Source organism: Danio aesculapii, chromosome 22, assembly GCF_903798145.1.
Source record: "Danio aesculapii chromosome 22, fDanAes4.1, whole genome shotgun sequence".
Classification (NCBI taxonomy): domain Eukaryota; kingdom Metazoa; phylum Chordata; class Actinopteri; order Cypriniformes; family Danionidae; genus Danio; species Danio aesculapii.
Window position 1 is genome coordinate 19,644,536 of NC_079456.1, and position 22,023 is coordinate 19,666,558.

The following is a 22,023-nucleotide window of genomic DNA, read 5'->3' on the forward strand; positions in this document are numbered from 1 at the left end:
GCGAGATGCACTCAATGTTACGCTGCATGAATTTTTTTAATTAGCCTACATTAGTAACAGTTCATTTTGTTATGTATGAACTTAATCATAGGAAAGGCAAAAATAAATAAATAAAATAAGACCTTTGTAACGAAATCCAAGACTTTGTATACCAAATTCAAGGCTTTTAAGGCCTTAATTTGAGATTATCAAATTTAAGATTTATTCAATGCTTTTAAGACCCCGCGGGTACTCTGGTTTGCGATTTAGATGGTCTTGTAAACAACAACAGGTCAGTGTAGATTCTGACTTCTTGGCTTTGTGGCTGTTTATGAAGACAACGACAAGGTTTGTTTGAGCTTGGGTCAACCAAGGCTCATTATTATATGTATATATTATTACAGTGTAATGTCTCGGCTGTGTATTTAAAAATGGCGCTTCGTTTGTTTTCATTCTCCTGGCTGGTGCACAAGCTAGTGACGTATCTCTGTAAACCAATAACATTCAGCTGCACATCTGGCTCCACCTTTTGGTAAACTTTTGTTGTGCTAGGTACCCTTTCGAAAGGGTACCCAAAAAGTGGCACGGTACAGTTAGTTTTTTGGTACCTTTTGACAGTGGAAACGGCCATAAAAGTCTACCAAACCACACCGCACCGGCCAAGAGTGATTCTAGAGATTCATTTTTAATTCTATAACGCTTTTACAATGTTGTTTGTGTCGAAGAAGCTTAACATAGATGAAAAGAGTATATAAAGCCATAACTATATTTCAGTGGTACATTCCAGCAAATCAGGAAGGCAGGAGTATAGTGATAGAATGTTGGTTTAGTTGAACTTAATTCAAAACTAATTCAGTTCAGTTTACTTTAAATGTCACTCTTAAAGTTTCGTTCAATTGAATTCAGTTTGGTTTAATACAAATGTCATTATTAAAGGTTGATCTACTGAAGACCAAATCCTTTAAGGCACAGCTCCATCAGCCCCAACCAAGCAAGCCAGATGTGACAGTGGCAATAAACCAAAACTCACCAAGTGATGGAAATGTAGAAGAAACATTGAGAGAAACCAGGCTCAGTCGGGGGAGCCAGTCTGGGAGTTCCTGAGAGCAGTAAGCATCTGTTGTGGAGAAGGTGCACCAGGCAGAGACTTGTCTGTCACTGGATTATTTGCAGGAATAAGTCTTGCACCATTGACTCATTGACAACTACAGTATCTGCTTCAGATACGGGATGGATCCATGATTATGTAAACCTCGGGATGAGGAGAATCAGACAGACTAATATGAGTGTAGATGCCATTCAAATTACAGTGTTTGTTTGGGAAGAGATGTTGAGTCATAAGAGGGAAGAGAAGTAAAGAAAACAAATGAAAAAGAAGCTGATCTGACAAGTTTCCTGAGCTGCAGTATCTGTCAGACCTAGCGCAATTAAAAGTTTCCTGAAGTGTTTCTAGTGCTAATACAGAGACCCTAGCTGTATGTTTTAGGAGACAGACAGTGACTGCTACGAGGTCCGAGTAATTGTCTTCATGTTTCAGCTTAACACCTTGTCTTACTTCAGGGCTGACTGAATGAACCAAAGAGAGGAGAAAATAGACTTCCTTGATCGAAAGGGACAAACCGTAAATTACAGAGATTGTCGAGCCTGATGAGATAAGAAGGCACTGTTATTTTGAGGTGACTAAATGTTGGTGCGAAAGTAAACACAGACATGTTTTTGGTACTTCCTCATGATATTGAGTGATTCGTTGAAGATTTAATCCTTCGTTATTTAAATGAATTGAATTGAATTCTTTTCAGCAATAATATACCTCCTTCAAATAGGCTCATTATAGATGTTTCTTATTAATGAAACTGTCTGTTGCAATTAGCGTTGAGCTATTACCCCAAGCAGAAGAATTGCAAGGTGAAAAAAGCATTGTTCCTTTCGGTTGTGCGTGCTTGTATAAACCCCTTATTCAATCATAATTAATTACGATTGAATTAGATTAGTATTTGGTCTGGATTACCGAAACAAAAGGTTTTTACAAAATGGGTTTATGATAGGGATTTCCACTCTGAGCTAATTAAAGTCAGGCAGCGTACTTCCCATGATTTCCCACCCACTGCCAAAGGGATGATGAGTAATAGTTTGCATGCGAACACACACATGCCACGTCTGTCATATATAGTGTGTTTGTGCATCTGACAGGAAGTTTAATCTTCATTCTGAGGCATTTGAGATACATGGTTGAGGACTTGTTATGTCATCCGAGCTCATTGATGCTATCTACAGATTATGCCCATTGTTAGCTGATCAGATCATTTTAAAATGAAAGAATAGAGGCACAATATGCCTCAAGTGTTATGACAGCTTCACCTATTGCTTTACACACAGTCTCTTCTTATTTCAGTTGCTTTCAATTTGACTGACGCTTCAATTTGTACTGTAAAGCAGCTTTGCAGTGTTTACATTTTTACTCTTGGACGTCTGACCTCAACAGGCTGAACAAAGGAAATGAACAGGAGCAGATTTCCAAGTCAAAGACGACAGATCCCCTGAGCACACCTAACTATAATGTAATGGCCTTCATAGACCAATGGTAGTTTGAAGGTCTTTACGTGTAGACTTTTTTTAAGCTCACTTTGGTAAGCTGTTTTGAACTCGTCACAAATTCATTCTTCTATTTAGCTTGAAGTACAATGGAGATTAAAATGAGAGAACAAGTTATGATAACTTGATTTATTTAAGTAAGAGATTAATTCTTCAGCATACACCAGGGGTGCCCAAACCCAGTCCTGGAGGGCCAGCCAAAATTTAGGTCCAACCCCAATCAGACATCACCTGGGCTAGCCAATCAAGCTCCTATTAGGCATTCTAGAAACATCCGTGCAGGAGTTTTGAGGCAAGTTGGAGCTAAAATCTGCAGGACACCAGCCCTCCAGGACCGAGTTTAGGCACCCAAAGCATACACCAATAATTAGCAAAATACTTACAGAATCTCCCCCTACAGTGGTCTGTAAAACAGACAGCACCTGTCACTAACAAGCGCGACAGACTGCACCCTGTTAGTAGCTCAGGGATCGACCCAAGACTTGTCAAGCCGTGCATATGTCACCACTCACACACCAACAGTCATTATCCACATCCCTTCTCCAACCAACACCATCCATCCAGCTGGGAGGTCACTAAGGAGCGTCACCCTTCCCCCATGTCGTTATCCTGGTGTGCACATGACCCACTATGCTTGAGTTATGCTGGAATATGAAGTCTGAGAGGCCACAGGAGACTGTTTCGCATTTAACGCTTCTTCAGGAATATTGTGACACAAGGTTCAGATTTAGCACACCACTCTACTGTAAATAGCCTCCCTGCCTGGTAATAAGTGTTTGATGGAATGTGAGATCTTGACTGCTGCAGTGCCATCAAAATAACCTTAACCTCAGCTTCACCTCACAACACTTAAAAAGCCAACAGCACCTGAGGATCTGTCTGTCTGGCAGTCTAGTCCAGGGATCACTTGGGCTATGTCCGAAATCGCATAATTCCATACTATATAGTACGCTAAAACAGTATGTGAGAAGTACTCGGATGACCTACTACTTCCGGCAAGATTTTGAAGTGCACATCTGATGGATGCTACACTATCCCATGATGCATCACAAGAAAATTCATGAATGGGACTGACTAACTAAAAAGTTGTTGAACATTGTTTCTGCCACTTTCTTTACTGAATAAGTGTGAGCTACTTCTACAGTAGTATTGCATACATTTCCATTGTAAACTCAAAACAAAGGCAATGACAATTGACACAGTGGAACATAGAAACCCCACCACCTACTAGTGTTTCAGAAGTGTTATTGCAAAAGAATGCAAAGTATAACTGCTCAAAAAGCATCAGCTACATGCAAGGTATGTGTTATGATCACCAGTGATTGAGCGACTGCATAGAACTACGAATCTGCAATTATATGGACTATAAGATCCAGTCATGCACTGCACACACACCGGTTCCTAACCCTGTCTGATTGCAAACACACAGCTGAAGCTGCTCATGGACTGATTACAGGACTATTTAAACAGCGCGCACACACACACACACGTCAGTGCTGAGCTTTGTTATAGGGTACTGTGAACATTAGAACGTGTTTTCCTTGCCTTGCCTTCCGTGTTTGAACCTTGCTTTGTTTTGTTTGTTTTACGTTGTCTGCTGCCTAACTTTTTGACCATGTGCCTGTTTATGACTATGACTCTGGATTTGCCTATATACATCTGTTTGCTCCCGATTGTGACCGTTGCTTGCCTGACCATTCTCAATAAACCTGCATTTGGATCCGGATTTCCTTGTCAGCATCCCACTTCACTGTAACAGTATGGCTTTAAGCTGCGCTTAACAATAGTATTACTGTTTAAGAATGAATGCACTCCTTATCCATATTGGGGTAACGGTCAAATGCGAGTGGCTTCACAATCAAGGAATGATACAATGTAGTCCAGAATATAGTCCAATGTTTGCATTTCAGTCTGTCACTGAAATATACTGACATATTTTCCAAACTAAAACAGGGGCTTCAGCATTTTCAAAAGGCTTCGTTATCGAGGGTCGAAGATGCTGGAGTAGTGTGGATGGCAGATGTCAGATGTCTGTCTGTCTCTATCATCTATCCATCAATCCATCTATCCATCTATCTATCTATCTATCTATCTATCTATCTATCTATCTATCTATCTATCTATCTATCTATCTATCTATCTATCTATCTATCTATCTATCTATCTATCTATCTATCTATCTATCTATCTATCTATCTCTGTATATTAGTCTTCGCTCAGCACTCTTAGTATCTGTTGATTTATCTAGTCCACTTTTATTATTTGCTGCCTGTCATATAGGCGTCTCATGTAGAGACAGGAAATCAAGGCTGTCACTGATAGTAATTCTCCTCAGTATGTGTGTGAGAAACTGCTGCAGTGATGTGTCATGAGCTGCTGGTATTAACACTCTCTAACCTCTGCGTTCCTCCATTCAACACGGAAACTGTTAACATGAGCCCCTGCTTCGCAAAGTCATGAGGTGGGATTTCCAAATGTTAACATATTTTTAGTCTTGTTAAAGGGTCACGAAACACCAAAACAGATTTTTTGAGATGTTGACAGTCATATATTTGTCCCATGTTGCTAAAACCACTATTAGGACACATGTATTTCACTAAAAAAGTGAAAATGGGTTGTTTTTGCATTATTTCGAGCAAATTTGTTCTTCCGGTTTGAAATAAAATTTGAAGCTACGTCACAATGATTAGATCCTTGTGTAAACTCCAGAGTGTAGACTGGCTGTCTGTACCGATGGGTACAACGTGACGCTGAGCTTTCATCATTAATTCAAGGGATAGACTTGGTTCGAACCAATCAGCGCGCTCTATTGTGTATGAAGTGTAACTTCATTAATATGCATGGTAGCTTTAAAGTCTGTTTTTACCTGGTACAATGTTCAGACGGCAGAGAGACGCCACATTGTGTTGCCAACCGTAATTAAAACAAATGGAAGTAGAAGAATTGTTTGGAGACATGGGTTGTCAGCGTTATGTTTATAAATGTGCTGCAACGAAGGTTTTGTTTTCGTTTCTCGGCTATGAGAGTGCAGCTGGACTCACGTGTGGATTACAGTGGTCTGCTAACATGCGACAAAAATATGTTTGTAAGGAACATTTTTTACCCGAGAGCTTTTCGCATCTGGAAATGGTGAAATCCAGATTTGCCGCTTGTCTCCTTTTTAAAAAAATGCGGTTCCAGTTCGTGTTGATTGTCCTGTCTCTACAGATTTGGTAAGTGTGCGATCAATGTGCTTTGTTTATGTTTCTTCAGAGGCAAAGTTAGTTCGTATCGTCAGCAGTACTCTTTTAGTTTTTAAAGACATACATCAAAATGATTTAGTTACTAAGTTTACAGTACGTTAAGTGAAGTTTCATAAACTAATTTTGAGAGGAGCACGTGATATGATTGACTGCAGCTGGTCTCTAATCTACAATCATTAGCTGGACAATCAGATTAATCCACACTCACTATAAGTTGCCTAGCAAAAATTACTCCTTTCTCTTTGTTTCCGAAGAAACCCACCATCCACCCCTTTCCTCCTTTACCACGGGGAGCTCTCGAGAACCACCTGATCTCGTACTCCCCTTACATGCTCTATTGACCAGGCAGGAGCCCTGGGCTCAATTATCTCCGAGCTCAGGGTTCTCTCCCGGGTTTCATGGCCCTTTAAAGAAATAGTTTACCCAAAAATGAAGATTATTTATCCTCATTAGCTTATACTTTAATTGTTCCAAACCTGCTTCAGTTTATTTCTGAACACAATACAATACATTTTGATGAAAGCTGAAAACCTATAGCCATGACTTCCATAATATTTGTTTTTTCTACTGTACTATGACACTCAGTGGTTACAGCTTTCTTCAAAATATCTTTTGTGTGCAACAGAAACTCAATTCAAAGGGTAAGCAAATGATAATAACAAACTTAAATTTTGGGTGAACAATCCCTTTAGCCTATTAAATTTAGCTACCACCTTTATAACATTGATTCACTTGAATACTGGGACAAAGCTGACTTTGTAAACAGAAAAACTAATGGTAGATGAAGTATGTGTATTAAGAACCAGTGATACATCCTTATTTTTTGTGAAACATCCATAAATTTACAATTTGCTCTCTTAATATAACCCAGTTTCTACAAAACAAACATCGATAAAACTCATTTAACACAATAGATGTACTGTATGGTCCTGTAACATAAACCAGAAAGCATTACAGCACAGATGAATTGATGGTTAACTACATGATGCCATACGGCTTATCATCCATTTCGTCAAACTCTTTCTGCTTCCAGAACATCCCATTATCATATGCACTTTAGTGGACCACCATAAATAACTTCTCTTGATGTTTCCTAAAATAGCAGGAACGCCTATACAAGAAAACAAGCCTGGATGATTAATTATTTACTTTCATGTGTATACGGTGATCCCTGTCAGCATATCACATCACCACAAAAGAGGCCAGGTGGGATTAAAATGGCCTGCCGACTCGCTGCTTGGATATTTGGAGTCAAAAGTGTGTCCCATAACATCTTTTTTGTCCCTTTTCTCATTCCAGTACAAGCAAGTCGAGCAGTACATGTCTTTCCACAAACTTCCGGCCGACTTTCGGCAGAAGATCCATGACTATTATGAGCACAGATATCAGGGAAAGATGTTCGACGAGGAAAGCATTTTGGAAGAACTGAATGAACCATTACGAGAGGTACTAGAAAATCATACACAAATTCATAACTTGTCTCCAAATTGACAATAAACTGACTTTTGTACCTTCAGGAAATAGTCAACTTCAACTGCCGGAAGCTGGTGGCGTCCATGCCGCTGTTCGCCAACGCAGATCCAAACTTTGTGACAGCAATGTTAACTAAGCTGCGCTTCGAGGTCTTCCAACCAGGAGATTACATCATTCGTGAGGGAACCATCGGCAAAAAGATGTACTTTATTCAGCACGGCGTAGTCAGTGTCCTGACCAAAGGGAATATTGGCATGAAGCTCTCTGACGGCTCCTATTTTGGGGGTAAGATCAAAAGATGCTCAGTTGGATCATATGTTTCATGAAGATTTTAATTTCTAACAGAAAATACAGCCGGATGCTTTGGAACTTGTGACATACTGTCAGTAAATATTAAATGTCAATCAATCAATCAATCAATCAATCAATCAATCAATCAATCAATCAATCAATCAATCAATCAATCAATCAATCAAGCAATCAATCAATCAATCAATCAATAAATAAATAAATAAATAAAAATAAAAATAATTGTTGAAAAATGCTAAGTAATTTACCAGTAAGTTCCTTGTTTAAAAATATGATAAATAAATAAAATTGTAAATTATTTGTAAAATAAATGAGTAATAATTACAGGAAAATTTTGTATAATGTTTAGTTTGCTGGTTTTTGTAAATCGACTGGTTATATTAAAAAAAACAAAATTCAAATAAAAGTCCCCAAAAGGCCAAAAATTCATATATATATATATATATATATATATATATATATATATATATATATATATATATATATATATATATATATATATATATATATATATACACATGTATTATTCATAATAATAACAATAAAATAATAATATCTAAATTAAATGATATTGTAAGTTAAATTAAATTATTTACAATCAAAACTGTGCCATGTCTGGAAAATACATATTAAAATACAACTTCAAAATAAAAGTCAAGAAGAATTGATGTAAATAAATGCAATTTATGAATTAAAGTCAGGCAGTAACTTTAAAATTTTAATCATTGATCTATGAGGATCTTATTTGAGTGTAAGTTTTACAATTTGACATTTCCTAATCTAAAAAAAGTCTAAATAAAATTTCAAATAGTTTTACTTAAAATGTCAAATGATAAGAATTAGAAACAAATTCAAAATAAAAGTCAGAAAAATATATTAAATAATATATTACAAAATAAGTCGTAATAAATATAATTTTATTCACAAGGATCTCATTCACAAGGATCTCAACAGGATCAGCAGCAAAAAAAGCAGACAAAAAAGAAAATAAAAACACATTGATTGCTTTGCGTTACAACTGAAAGCATTATGACTGGAAAGCACTCTAAAAGGTGTTTACAGTCTCATATTATGGAATAGTATGGATAGTTGAAACCCTAGCAGCTGGTTCTGCGCTGCGAGTACAGTGGTAAATACCGCTGACATTTGAACATGACTCCTCAGTTCCTCCCTCCAGCGGGCTTTGTCCCATTTAAGATGCCGTCCCCTTTGAGGGGCTTGCGTTGGTGATCCAGAAAAAAGCCAGAGTCTTTAGGCCACTGTCTGTAAGGGGCGAAGAGCAGAGTTCACAAGACTGAGAATATACCAGGAGCCAGCGGCACTAAAGAACCAATGCTGATAAAGAACAAATGTGGCCAATTAATAACACCTAATTAGAGGAGCAGAAGTCTGTACTGTTGAATGGAGATTCAACAGCCAAAAACAATCGTGATTTACCTTTTACAACGTACTTTACTTATACAACGTACATACTTTATACTGTTACTTAAAAGGGTAGTTCAACAAAAATAGAAATTCTGTAATCATTTACTCACCCTTTAACTGCTTCCAAGACTGTATGAGTTTATAAACAAAAGAAGACATTTGGAGAAAAGGTGGTTCTCAAACAGCTGATGGTAATCTCTGACTTACATGATATATTTTTTTTAACCGTGGAGGTCAACGGTTAAGATCAACTGTTAAAAATGTTGGTTTGTTTTTACTAGACTTATAGTCCACAATTGGTCCATATCGGTGCACAATATTATTTTTTAGGTGATCAATTAATCCGTGCAAAAAAAAAGTTTGTTTTGCTTATCAAAGTCTGACCATTTACAGTACTTCTATGTTTGGAGCTGTGGTCGTTCTCTGTTGACGTTAGTTTCACAGTTCAGCCACAATAATTTTAACTACGGTTCTACAACAATTAGGCCAAATCCAACACAATCTCACGGCAATTCGTAACTTTTTGATTTATTGGCTAATTCGTATGAATTCGTGCGATCTAATTCGTACGATTTAGTACGATTTGCTCATCCCCCAATGACGGTTGGGTTTAGGGGTGGGGTTAGGTGCCACGCCTCCTTTTTAAAATCGTACAATTTCGTACGAATTAGCCACTAAACTGACAAAACGTAAAATACTTAAGTTTTCTCGTGAGATCAGGCTGGTGCAATCCCAATTCTACCCCTTAGCCCTTCCTCTTAACTCTCGTTTTGCACGTTCACGTGAAGGGGTAGGGGTGTCCCAATTCTCTTTATCTTTAAGGTGAAGGGCTACGGGGAAGGGTTAGGTAGCTCCTCGAAACAGAAATTTTTCAGGACCACACTCGAAATCCAAGTGGTACAAAAATTTCCCAGAATACACCATCTACAACGGCAGCATGGCTGCACACGGAAGTCAGGAGATGCACAAATGAATATTTTTTTGTCATTATTATGAATTTTTATAACAAACAAGCATGTTTTAATACATCCATAATCATGTTTTACCATCATGATCTAAAAAAAACGATAAAAAAAGATAAATTTCGCTATCTATAATTCATAATAGTAACACTTGTATAGTAGTCCCACAACATACTTTCTATAATTCTTGGCATAATGTTAATCTAGTTTTTGTGCATTTACATAGACGAATATGGTGGCCACGGTGTAAATGCACAGTACTTTTACGAGTTTATTGCCAGATTAAATCGTTATGATAGCATGATATATGCCTTCAGTGATTTCCTGAAGATAAATACCCAAAAAGAACGCAACTGGAATAACTACCAACAGTCGCGATCGTCGATCTCATGAAGTTGGAGCAGGGCCGGAGCAAGCTGAACTGGCGGTCTTGGCAAACAGCGATCACGCAGTCCTCAACCCGAAAGTAAAAACCAAAGTGACTGGTTTGTGAAGGAAAGACCGGGGAACTGGGGATTGGGGGCAGTGTTGTCGCAGACGCCGTCCTCACTATTCTGACACCTATGTCGTCTCTATGGATGTGCCGGCCCTGAGTAGGAGATAGCGAGATATATAATGTGTGCGGGTGCTGTAGTGCTGTCCGATTTCTTAGGGGTAAAATTTGAAGCCCTTCCCCTTCACACTCTGTTTCAAGGGCCAAGGGGAAGGGGTAAAATAATAGAATTAGGATTGGGCCTTAGTTTTACTATGAGAAAATGATTTGCCAACAGAAAGCCCCACCATCTACTCAATATTTCAGTTTGAAGTACATCATCATACTGAAATAAAAGTCTCAGCAACTTCTGTTTCACGGAGTCTTTAAACGAAATGTTCACCTAAAATAAAATTGAAACGTTGATATTTTACAGAATATTTCACCTGCTTTTGTCCAAACACGATTTAGACTTTTGGTTCAGTAATTTGTGTTCCTGTAAATACTGTTGTGTTAAGCAGTTAACTTGAAGATTCTCGTTTCAAATATGTTTATTTTAATGAAGTTATATTGATTCTTAAAGTCCGCACGAATTAGAAGTTGATGAGACTTTTATTTCAGTATGTTGATCTACCTCCAACTGAATCCGAATATTGAGTGGGGGGCGGGGCTTTCATTTGCGCATCATTCCATACACTATATATGAAATCCGTACCATCTATCGCTAGATTTAAAAATATTTTAAAGACTGTCAGTTTAGAAACGTGCACATGTTTTAACAATTGATAATGGTTTATATTCTTTTTGTTTGTGTCAATGTGTTGTGATATGTATATATATTTTTTTTTACAACTCGGTCCTTTGCTGCCTGTCTTGACCAGGACTAAATAAACTGTAAGAGAGGGTATTAATATGCACTTGCTATGGAAACCCTCAGGTTGATGTCAACAGAAGGACCACTACTTCCAAACACAAAACCAAACGACTTTCATTGAAGATTACCAAAACAAAGAGTTTTTTTTTTGTGGATTAACTTGGATGGATAAGATATTCACCTTGAGAATAACAATGTGAGCTAGCAAAAAAAAAAAAAGATTGTAAATTTTGATTTCAAACAGACTTTAAATCCCAAGATCGAGCTTTTATTTTGTACCGTTTTATCTGTTAGTCTAAAGTTTCTTAATCTTTCAGTTTCTCTACATTTTTATCAGGAAATTCAGATAACACATGCTGTTTTGACAATCTTTGTTGGTAGGGCAATTGAACATGATTTTTCCTTCCTAGTAGCCAAACTCGGTCCTGGAGGGCTGGTGTCCTGCATAGTTTATTTCCAACTTCCTTCAACACACCTGCCTGTAAGTTTCTCTAGTATACCCAGAACGAGTTTAACTAACTAGTTCAGGTTTGTTTAATTGGGGTTGGAACTAATATATGCAGGACATCCGCCCTCCAGGACCGAGTTTGGGCACCCCTATTATAACACAAAACAAAACATTTCAGTAACTTAAGTCAAAGAATAATAAATAAAATGCCCGTTGGAATATCAATTCATCATACATAGCTCTCTGGAATACTTCGTTCTGATTGGCCAATAATGAAATTGCAAGTGAATACATTATCTGTCATGACGTTCTTCTGTTTGGTGCCATTTTGCAACTAAGCAATGATTAGTATGTTAGTGTCGGCTGCATTCAGCCTTTGTTTTTGTCAGAATTATGTTTAATAAAATAGTTAAGAAATTATTGTACCTCAGATTAATGTTTTATGTCTAATTACTAAGTTTTGTGGGAAATAACCATATAATAAGCAGGATAATTAACATTTAGTGGGTTATTTTTGCAGAATAAAGCCCTTTAGTTTTCTACAATAACTTCAATAATTCAGTTTTGTACAGTATTTATAAGAATATAATTTATTATAATATGATGTTTTTATTATTTTTGAACTGTCAAAATAAATTAGTTATAAGAAGAGATTATATATAGATATTTGTATTTCTTTTCATTAAATTCTTAAATATTAATTAATATGAATAGATTAACTATATATACAATTGAAAGCAAAATTATTAGCCCTCCTGTGAAATTTGAATTAATATTTTATATTTCCCAATGATTATGTAACGGAGGGATTCTTTTTTCAACAGATTTTTAAATCGTTTTAATAAGTAATTGTAAGCAAGCAAGCAAGTAAACAGAATAAGCAAACCGGAGAGACAATCATCAATCATAATACAATTCTTTGGGTTATATACTGTATATTGTCAAATAACTTGTCAGTTTAAGTTACCATGAAAAACAGCATGGCTATTTGATTTGTTTAATAACATAATCGACTGTAGATGCTATCTAATAAATTCAATTTAAGCGAGCATGCAGCTTTCAGCTTTGGTCAAAAGCTGGACATGTCAGGCATGTTTAACAGACATGCTTCTTAGAAATGAGAAATCATCATTAATCTCCTCAACTGAGCTTTAAATGTCATGAATGATACATTAGGCATGTGTAGGTGCATGCAGATAATTAAAGTTAAATGTGAATACCTGCAGTTTGACCTAATTTCTGTGAAAAAAAAGGCATTGTGGATGTTTTGCACGTTCTGTATTTAACAACTGTAAACCGGCGCTAAATTTGATCTCCACACTTGTGGTAAAAGGAGGCACTTCGTCAAAGATCTGACAGTTCAGTTTTGCACGCTGTGATACGTCAAATCAAACTGGGCATGTTGTGAAAATGTGATTTTTGGCAGACGGCTGTTTTTGCAGTTTATTATTAGAGGTACAAATCTGACTTTCTGGCAGTTCTGCTGGCACAAAAACAGGGTTCAGATTCATATATCAAAAGATATTTAATCATTATAGTTACTAGTCAATACTGTGCAGTTTTTGAGACCTATAATTTGACAGAATATCACATGCAGTATTTAACAAATGCCTGTATGTGCCAACTTTACAAAGGCCTGTCAACAAGACATGGCCAAAAAACTTCAAAGGCCAAGTGAAACTGGGCTAGAAACAGTCTGAGCACCAGAGGGAGACGAAATCCTATAAACATATTTAATTAAATGATACACATTTTAAATTGTAATAAAGCAATCAGTGCAAAAACAACTCTTTTTTTTTATGTTCTTTTCCAGGAAAACATCAAGAAATACTTCATTCGAAGTTTCAGTGTTGTAATGGCGATAAATTTTAATCGAATTTGCATACAACTAGAGCAGTTGTCCAATGTTGTTAGCCTTGAGATGATTAAGGGCGTACTCACACTATGTACAGTTGCCTTGAAACAGGCTGAAGCACGCTTGTTCCCTCTCCCATCTTCCCCGACGGCCCGCACTCACATTGCATTCGGGCCTGAGCACGCTTACGTCATCAATGATCCGCTGTTCAGAAGACAAGCGCTCTAACTCAGCACGGTGAAGATTTCTTTATATCGTTATATTGTTTTAGTCGTTTGGGATTCAATGACACACAGTCAAAAATTTTGAACAGATTAGCCACTTTTGATGCTCATAAATATTCATAAAGTCTTCGTGCTGCAGGAATTAGGAGGTTTGCTATAGGTGCAGCTGTCATGCAGTGAGGGGTTTGTATCTTTAATAATCTACGACAGTTTGTGTTCATTTAACAGTAAGAATGATTAATAAATCCATATGAAACAGTCCCTTAAAAGTGACATCTCGTCTTCAGTTTCGGGCTCAGGCGCACAGTCAAATATTTCGCTGAACAGATAAACAACTTTTGATGCTCATAAACAATCATAAAGTCCTCGTGCTGCAGGAGTTAGGAGGTTTGTTAAAGGTGTAGCTGTGGTGCAGTGGGGGGTTTGCGTCTTTAAGAATCTATGAGTTTGTGTTCATTGAACAGTAAGAATGATTAATAAATCCATATGAAACAGTCGTCACGTCTCGTTTTAAGTTTTGGGCTCAGGCGGGCTTTGCACTCACACTACAAGCGTACCACGCCAAAGCCCAAGTAAACCGTGCTCTGGCACACCTCTTGCAAACGTGCCAGGGCTGGCCAACTTAACCGTGCCTGAGCCTGATTCAGAGCACTCACACTTCTCAAATGATCCGGGAAATGGGCCTGGGGACGGTGTGAGTATGCCCTAAAGAACAACTACTGAGTCATTTATAATTAAAGCTACTTTGCTATTGACCAAATTTAACACAAGTGTAATCGGCATGAATTATTTTTGATGCCTTATAAATCTCTTGGTCATGCGAATTCTGATTTGAATGACTGCAAATTTCTCATTGCAATAGTAAATGAGACACTCAACTCTAGGATGTCCAACCAGCAAAATTTGTTCATGGTTCTGAAATTGGATTGAATTTAGCTGAATATGCTATATGGTTCAGTTTAAGAAAGCAAAGGTTTAGTGTTTTTCAAACATCTACCTTAAAGGCCCCTATTGACCTGCAAGTGTTACCCAGAATTGAAGCTATATTGACTTTTTTATGACAGGCAACTTCCTCTTGAATCTTCAGTTCAGTTTTATCCACTCTATGGGGAATGATGGGCACAGCAACTTCAATGAAATTGAATCGTGCCAATATTCACTTTGAAGTGTGGCCACATTTTCAACTGGGTAGATCCCAAATGCTGAGCAGCATGTTAGCTGGGTGTGTGTGTGTGTGTGTGTGTGTGTGTGTGTCTGTGTGGATGAAGCCCCTTCAGTCAGTGACAGGATCTTACCTCTCGAAAATGCTGATACAAGTCTGCAGAAAGAAACTGGCAGGTCCTCTACTGTTAGCTTTTCAGATTTTAGCTCCAGTTTAGGTAATTTGGTCTTTAAAGAACAAAGTGACCAAAGAAAGGAAATGGGACCAAAAACAACAACTGTTATGTTTATGTTCCATGGATGTTCGAAATTGGCAACACTATTGCACTACATCCACTTAAACCATCATATCGTGGTCAAGCTGGGCTGCTGGGCTTTTTTTTTACTCTTGTTCATTGGTCATACTTTTAGACCAGCTAACCAGCTAAAACCAAAGTTCCTAAAAAGCTGCTTAAACTATTGAAATTTGATTGAGTTTAGTCTTCTAGCATGGTCAAGTCTGTGTTAGCTAGGTGCTGAAACCTGCAACTATAACAAAAAGATGTAGAGAAGCAATATCGCTGGGGTTATCCAGGTGCTGAAACCTGCAACCGTAACAAAAAGATGTAGAGAAAGAATATCTTTGGGATTACTTTCAAAATGTTTCAAAATTAGTTTGATTAGATTCAATTTTTTTATTCAAGATTCACTGGTCAGCACTGGTCAGATGCGCTAGTAACACGCTGAAGGCATCTGGTTGTTACAAGGGGTTAATGCCAAATGAAAAGCATAAACTAAAATGAACAGAGTTTTATAATTCGCTAGTGTGGATGAAAATATATGTATTGTTATATTTATAGTTATCATGCTTGCTGTGATTGGGTCTTCAGACTGTTTTTCCATCAGATAAATCAATACTATCTAAAACCAACAGCAACCAATAACCCATCTAAGCATTGTTTGAGCAAAGGTTTTTTCCTATTAGGTACAGGTAGCTTTTGGTAGTTTTGCTAGTCTCCCAGCTTAACGAGTAATAAAGACCTATCAATAACCAATTAAAACCAACAAATCATTGTAGGCTGGTTCACAACGGGGGCTTTCCCTATCAGGTACAGCTAGTCTTCAATAGACACCAAGTCTCGGGGCCCTTATGTCAAGGAGGCATCGCTGCAGCCTGGAGACCTTCAAGTGGGAGGGATTACATTACAAGTACTTTGGGTGACCTCGAAGTGGGAGGGACTTATGCCACAAGTAGGGTGGGTTTAGGTGGAGTAGGTATTAATAAAACACATCAGGTTACTTTGAGGTTGGGTTTAGGGTTGGGGTAGGTGTAGATATTCATAAAACACAACAGGTTACTGTGAGGTCATGTTTTGGGTTGGGATAGGTGTAAACATTCATAAAACACAACAGGTTACTGTGAGGTCATGTTTAGGGTTGGGGTAGGTGTAGACATTCATAATTCACAATATTGCACTCTGTGTCATGTACAAGACATTGAATAAAAAAACTCCAGGTTTGTACAGCCCACTTGGAGCTCAAAGCCTCCTTTTATACCCTTCTCCCTTATGTACTACTTTCCCTCCATTTATGACAACAATCAAATCACAACCATGACATTTTCTGTTCATTTTCAGAGATCTGCCTGTTGACCCGTGGAAGACGAACTGCCAGTGTACGGGCAGACACCTACTGCCGACTGTACTCCCTCTCTGTGGACAACTTCAATGAAGTACTGGAGGAGTACCCCATGATGAGGAGAGCATTTGAGACAGTAGCCATTGACCGCCTTGATCGAATTGGTAAGTCATCCAGAAAGTAAAATGTAAAAAGTCAACTGTGGTAATACTGTAGTACAATCCCAGTGCATTTTGTGTATGAGCGTTAACTCGTGTTTGAGGAGCTTTTGGTACAGGTACATAGCCCAGAATTTCCATGTGTTTGGATATCCATTGGCCACATGTGTGGGCATATTTGAGGCCCCTCCAAATTTAGTATGCTTTGAACGCAACTGTTTTGCCACCCTTGGCTTGTGTCCTCAGCACATAAACGCTTAATTTGCCAAGAGAGGTAAGCCACCTGCCCTCCTCACCTCTCTCAGCATCCATTCAGAATACTCTTCCTTTATCTCCCAAGGTCAGTGTGCTGCTGATGTCACTCCCTCTCACATGACCACCTCAGTTGTTTACATAGGGGCCATGGAGCCACCCCACTCACTGCTGTTGCCATGGCAGCCAGATTCCATAAATGATCAGTTCAGCTCATGGAGGAGTTCAGACCACAGACACATTGCAGAAGAACATCCGCTAACGCAATCTCAGATTCAATGACCTGCTGCATTCACTTAACATCAATAGCTGTTATTATCAAAGTAAAAATGGTGTCAATTTGTAGACCTTACTGTACCAGAAAGCTGTTTTACTTCTGCCATTCCCCACAACACAGAAACCCTAAGAAATGTTAACTTTAGGACACAACTAAAACAAAATCTGAACACCAAACACCATGGCTGCCAAAAAACTGTGCTGTACACTGTGTGATTTGCACCACAGAGTTGTGGAAGACAGCTTGGTAAAATTGCATGCTCAAACCACAAGTGATAGTTCTAAGTGTTATTTGTATGTGGTACTGGAGAAAGAGGTGAGAGAAATTGGAGGCGATGTTGGGGCCCTGCCAGCAGGATCTTTGCGAAGGATGTCATTTTAGCTGCAAATTGTCTTGCTAGCAGCAGGGTGCAGGTGATAGGCACATGCCGAGTTGCAAGTTAGTGTTAGCAATGGCGTGACTCAGCACAACGACACCAGTGCCAGACATTATATCTTCCCTCTTACTAGAAACCTCAGCAAGACTCTGGGGCTTGCTGTTCACAGGGTAGATAACCAATCATAAGTTTGGAAAAAAACGTATGTTTAAGGCCATGTGTGCTAGTGAGTACGAAGTAATACAGGGGTGTTTAAAAAACAGTCCAGGAGACCTTGATTAGTTAATTCAGGTGTTTATATATGAACTGTATACAGCTAAACCCTACTTGAAAAGGGCCCTCCACGAGCAGGATTGAAACCAGGATGGATCTGGTTTACAACTGTGATCCATCCCTTCACCTAGAAAATTAGGTGAAGTATGAGGGTTTAGATTAAGACAATGCTTCGTTGTGTCTGACAGTTACTAAAGGCACAGCGTGCAATGGTGTACAGTTTAATGAATTCACTGTAACAGGAAATAAACTTTTAGGTAGTTGCCATTATTAATAATCATCCCTAACTGCAGGATTACTAGCTACAGTAGTTATGGACACTTACAAAAAAATTAGCTATAACTTATCATCTTTTTTTACAGGAAAGAAGAACTCCATCCTGATGCACAAAGTACAACATGATCTCAATTCTGGCATTTTCAACAACCGTGAGAATGAGATGATCCAGGAGATTGTGAAGTACGATAGGGAAATGGTTAAACTGGTTAAACAAGGGGACATGCAGAGGCCCAGGGCCATGTCCATGACTCCGTCAACTCATGGGAGTATGTTTGGACCTTCTAGTCAGCCCTCTACAAGTTCTGCCATTGCTACTCTCCAGCAAGCTGTTGCCATGAGCTTCTGTCCCCAGATGGGCAACCCTCTAGTGGGTTCTGGATCTGTCCAGTCTCCCCGTATGGTGCGGCGATTCCAGGTCGTCCAGACTCAGACACCCCCAGGCTCCCAGTACTCCACCTTAGCCCGTGCCTCTGCTCTTGCAAGCACACCTGTCCATAGCCCTCTGGCAACTACCGGTCGAACATTTCAGTATGGTTCAAGCCCCCCAGGTGCACCCTCAGGCTCCCAGTTATCCCTTGTACAGCAACTAGTCCCTAGTCCCACACATCGACCAGCAGTCCCCAGGAGCACTCTCACCCAGGATGCCCGTGCCCTTTCCGCCTCCCAGCCATCCCTACCCCATGACATGATGCAGCCAGTTGCTCCAAGCCCTCCCCAGTCTACCAGAGTCTCTTCTACTTCCATCGGTCCCCCTCAGAACCTCCCAGGTCCCGCTGGTCTTAGGGGAAGTATCCCACCAAGAATGGCACTGCCACACCAAATGTCTGTGGGTGCATTTCCTCCTGCCTCCCTTCCCCAGATGAGACCTAGCTTGGATTCAGGTCTTCCCAAGAAGGATTCAATAAGCAGCCTCCCAGAAACAGAACAACATCACATTAGATCTAGATTATCATCAAATTTGTGACCTCGATAGCGTTGGTGGTCTCTGCCTCGGTCAGGAACATATGGACCTTTCTTCTCCAAGAACTCCTGCAGAACCCTAGTCACACCTTTGGATTTTATTCTCAGAATGTATGTGGTTGTGACTGGCCACAAGGGCAAACAAACCCTCAAAACTTTCTAGCATAAAACAAACATGTCTGTATCATTCTTACCACAATTGGGACAATTGATTCCATTGTATCTATGATATAAACATCAATGTAGCTTCCACCCTCACACTTTGCCTCTTTGAAATGGTTTTCTTTATTGTAGCTGTTCACAGAGATTACAAATGTACCCACTCCCTTTTATATACTGTAGTACAAATGATGCAAGCTGATATGTGTCTAAATACCGGGACTTAGCAGTTTGCTGCTGATCACAACGTAGGAGCTTTCTTCCTCTTCTCAACTTGAACCGGCTAGACATTAGATATATAACCTATAATGCACAAAATTAGAATTGCTATTAAAAATAAAGGTGTGTTTGATGACTTGAGAGCCCCAAACTGTTTTGAAATGGGATGTATTCTTACTGCAACTGCTGTCTTTGTCTTATTCCTTCAGACCAAAGTTGGGCCAAAGTAAAATTTTAACATGATCTGACATGTAAAGCTGTGTCAAATGAAATGAAAGGATAAAAAAAGATTTGATTGCCTTGGTTTTGCATAAAAACCTGTGTATGACTACAAGTGTTTCTTACCTGTCCCACAACAGACCAGATTTCACCATCTTGATTTAGTTTTGGGACAATTAAATGAATCGATAGTTTCCTAATTACCGTTTATAGGAGTGAGTACCACATACATTTTGAGCAAATTATGCTGCTGAAGTAGGAAGGGTAATGACTGGGAGACTAATTTGCCCTTATCCGGTGCATTCAATTGCATTTAAGTCTTAATTACAAAGGACTTAAGTAGCTTTTTCACAAAGGTCAGCTTTTCATAATCAATGAGCTAGTTATTTCATAGACTGCGACTCTGTCCTGTTTATAAAAAGCCTTTTCCTTTCTAAAATAAAGCACAGTGTGTGTGAACATGACTTAAAGCAACACCACTTCCACGCTAGAGTAAAAAAACAGAGTTTTACTATTTTTAAACCCATTTAGCTGACCTCCGGGATCATTTTTAGCTTAGAATAAATCATTGAAACGGATTAGACCATTACAATCTAGCTCAGCTTGACTCTTCTGTAGTTACATCATGGACTAAGACCAACAGATCTATTTTCTAGATTAATAAGTCCAGATACTATACTCTCATTTTGGCAAAATATTCAAGGAACTTTGCTGCAGTACCATGGCTGCAGCAGGGGCAATGATATTAGGCAGGGCTGCTACCTAGTTACCAAGCTGGGGACTATTTTCAGGTGCTGCATAATATCATTGCGCCTACTGCAGCCATAGTACTACAGCAAAGTTCCTTGATTATTATACCAGAATGAGAGAATAGTTCCTACTGTAGGTGTATTGGCATAGAAAATACCATATTTTCATTTTACGTCGGTCTTAGTACATGATGTAACTGCAAAAGAGTCAAGCTTTAAATCGGAAAATGATCAAGACCCAGAGATCGGCTGCATGGATTAAAAAATGGTAAAACCCAACTTTTAACTCTAGGGGACTTTTGCCTATTTCCAAAAATGTGTAGTGTTCCTTTAATGCCCAAGTCTAAAGCAGTTACTACACACTCAGGGCAAGTGAGTTTATGCGAGCGAGTACATTCGAGATGATTACCCCCTCCTCTAAAATGTGACCAGATCTATCAGGCGACGACGAGTCTCTGCGCTATCTGTTGTTTTGGAGCGCTAAATAACTCGCTCGCCATGGCTACCTAATGAGGTCTGATGTCCTCTCAGTCTTTTAATCCTTGAAAACCTATTTATATTCTGCTGTTATTTACCATTTCACAACTTGAAAGACACTATAAGATCTGCTATAGCTGCTCCTGTTTGTACTTCACATCCCAGAGACAAAGCCAAGCACGGATTGATCATTTAGGATTTCTAAAACAGAAGAAAATGGGCAGATGGCTGAAAATAGCATCAGACTGTTCATATGAAAGGTTTGAACTCAATCATAATGTCTTTGCCTTGTAAAATAAAAAAAAAGTAGTTTGATCAATTCCCTACAGACGCTGCGAATTAAAAAAAAATCTTATAGCTGCTTTTAATGATGCACATGTCCTCAGTTTTATGTTGCACCAAACACAGATGTTGGTTTTATTTAATATATGCCTAAGTGTTACCTTTTTGCCAAATTATAAGTAATATTTGAAGCAATAAAGTTTACAGTTTGTCCACGAGAAAGGAATATTTGTCTCAGTTGTAACAACACATTTTATCACAAAATACTTTTAGGTATAACAACGCATTACACTATAAACATTTTGTTGTTCTTATAAACAAAAGCACCGCATGTTAAGGTAGTACTTTAGTTTCGGTCACAATTCATCCTATTAACTACTAGTTTCTTACCTGCCTATTATTAAGGTATTCATTAGTAGTTATAAAGTATGATCTTATTCTGCATCCCTAATTCTACGCAAAACCTTAACCCAACTTCTACATTACTAACTATTAATAAACAGCTAATTAGTAGTTTATTAAGCTAGTAGTGTTAGTTAACGGTTTGTTGAACTGTGACAAACTAAAGTGTTACCTGTGTTAATATTTCTTTTGTTAAATTGTGTTCCTGACTCCATTCTAAACAAAATTTTAGTATTTTGTTATAATGATATGACCTATGGACAAAAGGTCAATGCCTGTTTAAGGGTCAATTGAGGGTAAATTTCTTA

The 22,023-nt window shown here is 38.5% G+C and overlaps 1 protein-coding gene across 1 annotated transcript in view; it reads left to right on the forward strand.

Annotated features, from left to right (window-relative positions):
• hcn2b (hyperpolarization activated cyclic nucleotide-gated potassium channel 2b) overlaps positions 1 to 21,456 on the forward strand; it is a 55,149-nt gene extending 33,693 nt beyond the window's left edge. Inside the window, exons 5-8 of the mRNA XM_056448205.1 lie at positions 7,113 to 7,259; positions 7,331 to 7,571; positions 16,633 to 16,797; positions 18,332 to 21,456. Of these exons, the coding sequence (XP_056304180.1) occupies positions 7,113 to 7,259; positions 7,331 to 7,571; positions 16,633 to 16,797; positions 18,332 to 19,212 (1,434 nt within the window). The 3' untranslated portion in view covers positions 19,213 to 21,456. The remainder of the gene's footprint in view (positions 1 to 7,112; positions 7,260 to 7,330; positions 7,572 to 16,632; positions 16,798 to 18,331) is intronic.
• Positions 21,457 to 22,023: the final 567 nt, after the last annotated feature.